This window comes from Diaphorina citri, unplaced genomic scaffold (assembly GCF_000475195.1).
Source record: "Diaphorina citri unplaced genomic scaffold, Diaci psyllid genome assembly version 1.1 scaffold4987, whole genome shotgun sequence".
NCBI lineage: Eukaryota > Metazoa > Arthropoda > Insecta > Hemiptera > Psyllidae > Diaphorina > Diaphorina citri.
This window is the reverse complement of record NW_007382368.1, coordinates 1-8159: the sequence shown is the minus strand read 5'-3', so window position 1 is coordinate 8159 and position 8159 is coordinate 1. Positions and strand designations below refer to the sequence as shown.

The 8159-nt window shown below is 40.9% G+C and overlaps 2 protein-coding genes and 1 non-coding gene across 3 annotated transcripts; 1 reads left to right on the top strand and 2 right to left on the bottom strand.

Moving 5' to 3' along the window:
• The first annotated feature begins 420 nt into the window (after positions 1–420).
• LOC113472347 lies at positions 421–626 on the top strand. Its single transcript, XR_003394696.1, has one exon. It is a non-coding gene; the product is annotated as a small nucleolar RNA U3 (small nucleolar RNA).
• A 165-nt stretch (positions 627–791) lies between these two features.
• Positions 792–2057, bottom strand: LOC113472346 (thrombospondin type-1 domain-containing protein 7A-like; the record flags this gene model as incomplete). Its single annotated transcript, XM_026832059.1, has 3 exons — positions 1914–2057; positions 1215–1318; positions 792–916 (listed from the first exon to the last, which is right to left on the bottom strand). Coding segments are annotated over exons 1-3 (310 nt in total), but the record flags the coding sequence as incomplete, so codon positions are not given.
• A 326-nt stretch (positions 2058–2383) lies between these two features.
• On the bottom strand, positions 2384–8153 carry LOC103521322 (thrombospondin type-1 domain-containing protein 7B). The gene is made up of 9 exons (XM_026832060.1): positions 8111–8153; positions 7398–7771; positions 7153–7274; positions 6783–6937; positions 5298–5340; positions 4602–4799; positions 3783–4233; positions 2839–2977; positions 2384–2458 (listed from the first exon to the last, which is right to left on the bottom strand). The coding sequence occupies exons 1-9, from the start codon at positions 8141–8143 to the stop codon at positions 2384–2386; spliced, it is 1590 nt and encodes a 529-aa protein (XP_026687861.1). The 5' UTR covers positions 8144–8153.
• Positions 8154–8159: the final 6 nt, after the last annotated feature.

Genomic DNA, 8159 nt, shown 5'->3' with positions numbered 1-8159 from the left:
TATCAGTTAAAATTGAAATGGAAAATCCATTAAAATTTTAAAATTCAGTTTTTCAGTTCAGAAAACTCTGAAAAGAAAAGATTGGTGGACTCCTTGAACTGGTCCCTTGGCTCTCTTGTGAAAAAATGTGTATGACAGGTAGGTGAGTATTCCTTCCGCCTTTATGTAGGTAAGTAGCTAAAACCGATAACCGAATATCTGAGTAGGTAGGTAGAGGTACATGGATTTCCTACTGCTCTGGATTCTGGAAGTTCACCTATCAGACGTAGCGAGTTTGATATCTGGAAGCAAATTTCCGCCACCTTAAATGTCTCTTAAGGTGGATTTTCACCACAGCGACGTGACCTGTTTTCACTTGCAACATTTGTCGCGCGACGTGACCTGTTAAAAATGGAAGTTCACCTATCAGACGTAGCGAGTTTGATATCTGGAAGCAAATTTCCGCCACCTTAAATGTCTAGGTTGACAAACTTTTATAGTTTCCAGCCCCTCAGTCACGATGATGAGACTCTCTCATTCACCTGAGCGTGAGGTTGTGTGATCTGATATTCTCCAAGATTAGATCACACCTCGATGATCGCGCCCTGACTTTCGCGTTAGGCGGGTGAATGAGGTGTCTGAGTGGCACCCCAATTTTAATATTCCTATCACCCCTCTCCGGCGCAGGGCGCAGCGGCCTAAAAACGGCCGGCCCGTCAAAATCCGCTCAAATCCGCCAAGAACAGAACGAAATATGTCGCTATCATGCTACTTGACTTACATAGTTTATCGCTTGAAATGTTGATGCTTACCTGTTTGATTACAAGTGCATTCACTCTCATTCCAATCATCCCATTTACTGAGTTCACAATCTACAGGGCAATCGATGTAGCACCATTTACTTGCTGCGTACGGCACAGGCTGATCCTTGCAAAATCTAAAAAGGTATGGAAAGGGTCTTGATAAGTACCTTTTAAAGGTTTTTATCTTCATTAACCCCATTTAGGCGATTTATTGTTTTCAAGCTTTCATAATTTTATTATTATGAAAGTGTCACATTCTCAAACATTCCTCACGAAAGTCGCGACTTACGAGCACATGTGCAAAATCTAAAAAGGTATGGAAAGGGTCTTGATAAGTACCTTTTAAAGGTTTTTATCTTCATTAACCTCATTTAGGCGATTTATTGCTTTCATAAATATTATGAAAGTGTCACATTCTCAAACATTCCTCACGAAAGTCGCGACTCACGAGCACATAAATGTTCCACGGGTTTTTTGTTATCTCCACGTACACAGGTGACGTTTCGATAGGTCAGACCAAACCCGCAAGTGGCACCCTGAAAAATATGAAATGAAATTTTCATCAGAGAGCCTAGTAGAGCAGTGAAGTTGGGGACCAAATGAATATGACACATACAATCATATGAGCAGGGTTGTTCCATAACAATTTACGGAACTGTTTAGCCGTGTGTCAGTTGTCAGAAGACTTTCTTTACTTACATGGAGTTGGCATGAAGACCAGGTGTACACAGGTGACGTTTCGATAGGTCAGACCAAACCCGCAAGTGGCACCCTGAAAAATGTGAAATGAAATTTTCATCAGAGAGCCTAGTGTAGAGCAGTGAAGTTGGGGACCAAATGAATATTGAACTTTGAACTATTGATCGATGACACATACATATGAGCAGGGTTGTTCCATAACAATTTATTACACAGGTGACGTTTCGATAGGTCAGACCAAACCCGCAAGTGGCACCCTGAAAAATGTGAAATGAAATTTTCATCAGAGAGCCTAGTAGAGCGGTGAAGTTGGGGACCATATGAATATTGAACTATTGATCGATGACACATACATATGAGCAGGGTTGTTCCATAATAATTTATGGAACTGTTTAGCCGTGTGTCAGTTGTTAGAAGACTTTCTTTACTTACATGGAGTTGGCATGAAGACCAGGTCGTAGTTTGCCATTCATAGCAAGGAACAGCTGGACATGGCTTCCATTGTTTGACCATTTTGGGGCATTTCCGTCCTCCTACGCTGGGTTGCGTTTTGATATGTCCTAAGCGAGTGATACCTTCTGTAAAATAATGGACACTTCGTAAAAAATATTAAACATACCTATCAAAAATCATCAATACAACTCACTCGCCCTATTGATTTCCATTTTGGGGCATTTCCGTCCTCCTACGCTGGGTTGCGTTTTGATATGTCCTAAGCGAGTGATACCTTCTGTAAAATAATGGACACTTTGTAAAAAATATTAAACATACCTATCAAAAATCATCAACAGAACTCACTCGCCCTATTGATTTTATTAGTGATGAGAACATTGATGAGTCACCTCACCTTCCATGTTGTTGACTATAGAATATGCAATACGCAATACACATAACGTGCTGTGTTAGCTCTGTATTAGTGGTTTCCATTGAACAGTTTGATCACATTCTTGACCACCGTTCAGAGGCTCTCGTATTATCTGAAATTTGATGTGAAAGTTAAAAGAATATTGATTGAGCTGTGAAAGCTAAAACGAATCTTTTTAGTGCCTAATAGAAGATTCGTAGAAGCTTAACCCATCCCTTGGTGCAATTGCCCCAACACCTAAGCCTCAGAGTGAGCTTTTTGTGTATGGAGTTAAGCTAGTGCTTAATAGAAGATAATATGTACGTACTTAAAAAACGACTAAACCTGCACTGCTAAGGGCTCAAGTCCCAATTTTTGCCTTTACTTTCCACAGGTCATAGACAACCTCAAGCACTGCTAAGGGCTCAAGTCCCAATTTTTGCCTTTACTTTCCACAGATCATAAGACAACCTAAATTCTGAAGACAAAATATTTTCGTCATATGGCTTTTACCTTTCTGGTCCTGTTTTGAACGCCTGGTCCACAGAGAGCTGTACACTCACTCCATGGAGTCCATTCAGAGTAAGCGCAATCTACCGGACACTCGACGAAACAGGGTTCTTCTTCGAGGCCTGTGCTACCTCCACACAAGCTGAAATAAAGGGACACAGATCACTCAGTCAATTTCACATTGGTACAGAGGTTACTTCTCCAAATCTTCCAAGTTACATTCTCATTGATTGGTATCCTTACCTACATCACTTACTTACTAAACTTTAAATTAGCATCACGTTTCCAACAGCTTTCTAGATACATAATACCTATTATAGGTAGTACGTCTTCAACAACTACAGGTACACAGTTGAATTGAATATTTAACCGTCAGTCTAACGAGAGCTTCCAGATTTTTATGGCAGTGTTTAAAATTTATATTCCAGGATTAATAGGGAAATACGTCGATTTGTACTGTGGTATATAAAAACGGTAAAATATGTACGTAGATTTCCCACATAATTGGCCTGTGCTACCTCCACATAAGCTGAAATAAAGGGACACAGATCACTCAGTCAATTTCACATTGGTACAGAGGTTACTTCTCCAAATCTTCCAAGTTCCATTCTCATTGATTGGTATACTTACCTACATCACTTACTAAACTTTAAATAAACATCACGTTTCCAACAAAATGGTACCATTTGGCCTGTGCTACCTCCACATAAGCTGAAATAAAGGGACACAGATCACTCAGTCAATTTCACATTGGTACAGAGGTTACTTCTCCAAATTTTCCAAGTTCAATTCTCATTGATTGGTATACTTACCTACATCACTTACTAAACTTTAAATAAACATCTCGTTTCCAATAAAATGGTACCATTCTCTTCTATTTAATTAGGAACATTCCTATCATTCCACTCTATTTAGTATTTATAACCTAAATCGTCAGATTGTCTTACTTGGGATCCACTATTTCGTTGTTTTCGTCAAAACAACCCACGGATCGATAGCGCGTACCGATACCACACAGTCCTGTGGTTCCATTGGTCAGACAGGCAGACCATTTGGACATGGGCTTCGAGTAGTAAGAAGAGCAGGGGCACTGTGCGACTTCCACTAGAGAGTAGTCTCTGCACGCCAAATGGGCTGAGGATTGATCTGAAAACAAAAAACAGAACCACACATTCAAGTCATCATCTGGAATAGAAATCACGGTGTATAAAGCTCTGTCGACTGAAACCGTCCACACGGCTAAGAAGAGCAGGGGCACTGTGCGACTTCCACTAGAGAGTAGTCTCTGCACGCCAAATGGGCTGAGGATTGATCTGAAAACAAAAACAGAAGAGCAGGGGCACTGTGCGACTTCCACTAGAGAGTAGTCTCTGCACGCCAAATGGGCTGAGGATTGATCTGAAAACAAAAACGCGGACGTTGAAAACGGGATTCAATCCGTAAGTGAACCCTTTTTTGAACCCAAAACTATCAGGACTCAACTCGTTCGAACGTTGAAAACGGGATTCAATCCGTAAGTGAACCCTTTTTTGAACTCAAAACTATCAGCGCTCAACTCGTTAAAAAAAGGTCAGTGGGACTCAATCCGTTGATTCCCAATTGATATCTGTGCCTCAATATGTACACCGTTCAGAGCAATCAGTGCCTTCTAGAGTTTCCAGTTCCTTAAAAAAAGGTACAGGTGATTTGTATCAAGTATCAGGCAATCAAAATGAACGAAAGTTCTTGGACAAGGCCAAACGGGGAGAACCTAACTCCCAACTTACCAATCAACTGTCGGGTTCGGGATCTAACTCCAGTGCAGGGTTGGTCACAGGGAGACCAATGTGACCAATCAGTGACGGTGCACGGCTTCGAACAGTCCACATGGCACCGCTCTATACTGGGAGGAACTTTGGCCTGGGTTTTGATGCAGTATTTGATTTCCACGTGCGTACTTGACCCGTCGGCACTGCACCAGATGTCTGAAGGGAAAAGGAGGATGAAATTTGAACGTTCGATAAAATGGAAGAAAGTGGTTTGCTAAAAGAATACACCTAATGCTGAGGTATTTCTTCAAGTTACCTATTCTATCTTCAGCTTAACGGCTTTGTATGAAAAAAAAAAAAAAAATAATCAAAACCGTTGTTATGGTTCTACTATTGTTCTAGCCTTTAATACCCCACTACTTGTGGAAGAAAGTGGTTTGCTAAAAGAATACACCTAATGCTGAGGTATTTCTTCAAGTTACCTATTCTATCTTCAGCTTAACGGCTTTGTGTGAAAAAAAAATCAAAACCGTTGTTATGGTTCTACTATTGTTCTAGCCTTTAATACCCCACTACTTTGAATACCAGATAGTGATAGTAGATACAAGATGTCTTGTAACTTGTAACAGCAAGTGCCCTCATTCCAGTGTACGTATCGTGTGAATATACATATGACCAACTCAATAAAATATACAATTCTAAAAGCTGCCTTACCTCGTGCTCTTAATCCACTGCCACAAGTTCTGTCGGGACCCATTTGACACTGATACTTCTATACCCCTACCAGCTAGACTCAAGCAGGGAAGAATGGATGATAACAGAGTAGGTAGTTCAGGAGGTGTAATTTTATTAATAAAATTCAATTGTAGGGTATATTTTTTAATTACTTAATAGGTAGGTTCAAAGTGCTTGGGTTTTTTGCAATGTTAAGTAGATCCTCACCTAATTAGGTACCTACATTTATTGTTTACAACGAAAAACAGTAAGTAACCCATTATTAAAGTAGGTACCTCCACATTGATAAATTTAGGGAGCCACCCTACTAAAAAAGAGACTCCATTGGCATACTCTCTTCAAATTCATACATTGGGAGTAAAAATAACCATAGGTCGTTATGTACCTACTTTAGAAACTTGGAAATAGGCTGACGAATGACTGCTCGAGATCTTGTTTGATAGCCTGAAAACAATCCAAACGGATGGTGTCAATTGATTACTTTCTTGAAGAGACTTCTCTAATTCTTGGTTTCCGGCAAAAGAATAAGTTCTGGTGACAGTATAGGTACCTACTGTCCGTCGTCGAAATCCTATAAAATTTGCCGCCAAAGTCCAAATAATAGTTGGCTGACGAATGACTGCTCGAGATCTTGTTTGATAGCCTGAAAACAATCCAAACGGATGGTGTCAATTGATTACTTTCTTGAAGAGACCTCTCTAATACTTGGTTTCCGACAAAAGAATAAGTTCTGGTGACAGTATAGGTACTCTCCGTCGTCGAAATCCTATAAAATTTGCCGCCAAAGTCCAAATAATAGTGCAGTACAAAGTTGGCCAATTTTCCTTCCTTACATACCAGCTTTGTCCTTTTTACAATCGCCGTGACAGTGGGACCAGTGACTCCATTCGGACAGTTGGCAGTCCGTTTCGCAAGGAATATTGCAGATGTCGCTAGTAGTGGGTTTACTGACAGTAGGACAGAGCCAATGTTCCACTGATACCTCTATACCCCTACTAGCTAGACTCAAGCAGGGAAGAATGGATGATAACAGAGTAGGTAGTTCAGGAGGTGTAATTTTATTATTAATAAAATTCAATTGTAGGGTATATTTTTTAATTACTTAATAGGTAGGTTCAAAGTGCTTGTGTTTTTTGCAATGTTAAGTAGATCCTCACCTAATTTATAGGGTTCTGGCATGAAGACCATTCCGTCCAATCAGAGTAGACGCAAGGTTCTGGACAGCGTTTGGTGCAGGGTCGCCACTCAGGAGGCTTGGGCAATAGCTGACATCTGAAATAGTATCCCAAGAATTGATGTGATTAAAGCAAATTTTGTAACTTTTAATTACAAGTAAGTGTGTTTCTTTTCAGATTTCAAGATTTCGGTGGGAGCTATATTTTCGGTGTCTCTTACCTTGCATCAGGCAGCTTCATTTCGTTGTCTTCCATGCACCAAACCTCTCTCACTTGAACTCCCTGGCATTTGACACTGAGACCAAGAGCCTAGGGCCCAGTTATATTCGGGACACTTGCCCGAAATCTTCTTGCAAGGGATCCGTTCAATCAGGTGTTCATTGCAATTTTCTCCGGACAAAATCTCTCTGGTTCTTTGCGTGTATATCAGCTCATCTTTGTCCGCTGTAGACATTAGAAGGAAGATAAAGATCCTATTTAGAAATGAATACAACTAATACTGAGGTGAATTGTATCAGTTACTTCCCTTCATTTCAAAAATATAATTCTAAGGTGTTTCTTCTAGTTAACTATTCTATTAGGATATTCAGCTTAACGGCTTTGTGTGAAATCTTGTCATTCTTGTCAACATTTTGAAGGGTTTTACGTTTCTTACTTACTTTTTGTGCACGTTGGTAAGTTCTGGCAGGAAGACCATTCCGTCCAATCAGAGTAGACGCAAGGTTCTGGACAGCGTTTGGTGCAGGGTCGCCACTCAGGAGGCTTGGGCAATAGCTGACATCTGAAATAGTATCCCAAGAATTGATGTGATTAAAGCAAATTTTGTAACTTTTAATTACAAGTAAGTGTGTTTCTTTTCAGATTTCAAGATTTCGGTGGGAGCTATATTTTCGGTGTCTCTTACCTTGCATCAGGCAGCTTCATTTCGTTGTCTTCCATGCACCAAACCTCTCTCACTTGAACTCCCTGGCCACATGTTGCGTTACACGGTTGCCAGGGTAACGTCAGCCAACTGAATTTGTGACAGTCGTGTGTGTTGCAGGACTCGATCTGGGTCATTTCGCTAGCAGGAGGACATTGGTGACCGCCTGGGCCGGGTGGTGCAATAACGGTCCTGTTTCGCGTCTTGTACGGGGTCAGTTTTCCGTCGAAACATTGAGAGGAGCAAGCTGTCCAATCGGACCAGCCCGATACCACACAATCATTGGGGCACGGGATCAGGCAGCTTTCCTGAGCCACAGGCTTGAGTTTGGTACAATGATAGTCCGCCACGGTTTCCTAAATAAACAGACGAGGAAGGTAATACACTTGAAAAACTAGACAAGAAACGAATGCTAAACAGCTCACATGAGGAGAGTTCTTATAATTGCCTGAATAATAAGGAACAGAACTGAAATCCACACGATGAAGGCAAAGCCCGAGATCACCCCACGGTTTCCTAAATAAACAGACGAGGAAGGTAATACACTTGAAAAACTAGACAAGAAACGAATGCTAAACAGCTCACATGAGGAGATTTCTTATAATTGCCTGAATAATAAGGAACAGAACTGAAATCCACACGATGAAGGCAAAGCCCGAGATCATTATAACCTTCATCTCACTAAATTTACTTACCCCACCATGGTCTTTGCACATGATTTTCCGCATGCGGACTCCGTTACCA

Excerpts from the sequence above, each read along its gene's own strand:
- LOC103521322 (XM_026832060.1), bottom strand. The coding sequence starts at position 8,143 with ATGCGGAAAATCATGTGCAAAGACCATGGTGGG. Across the intron at positions 5,341-6,782 it reads GCTCTTGGTCTCAGTGTCAA|ATGGGTCCCGACAGAACTTG; the intron begins ATGCCAGGGAGT and ends TATCAGTGTCAA. Across the intron at positions 4,800-5,297 it reads CAGTGGATTAAGAGCACGAG|ACATCTGGTGCAGTGCCGAC; the intron begins GTAAGGCAGCTT and ends TTTTCCCTTCAG.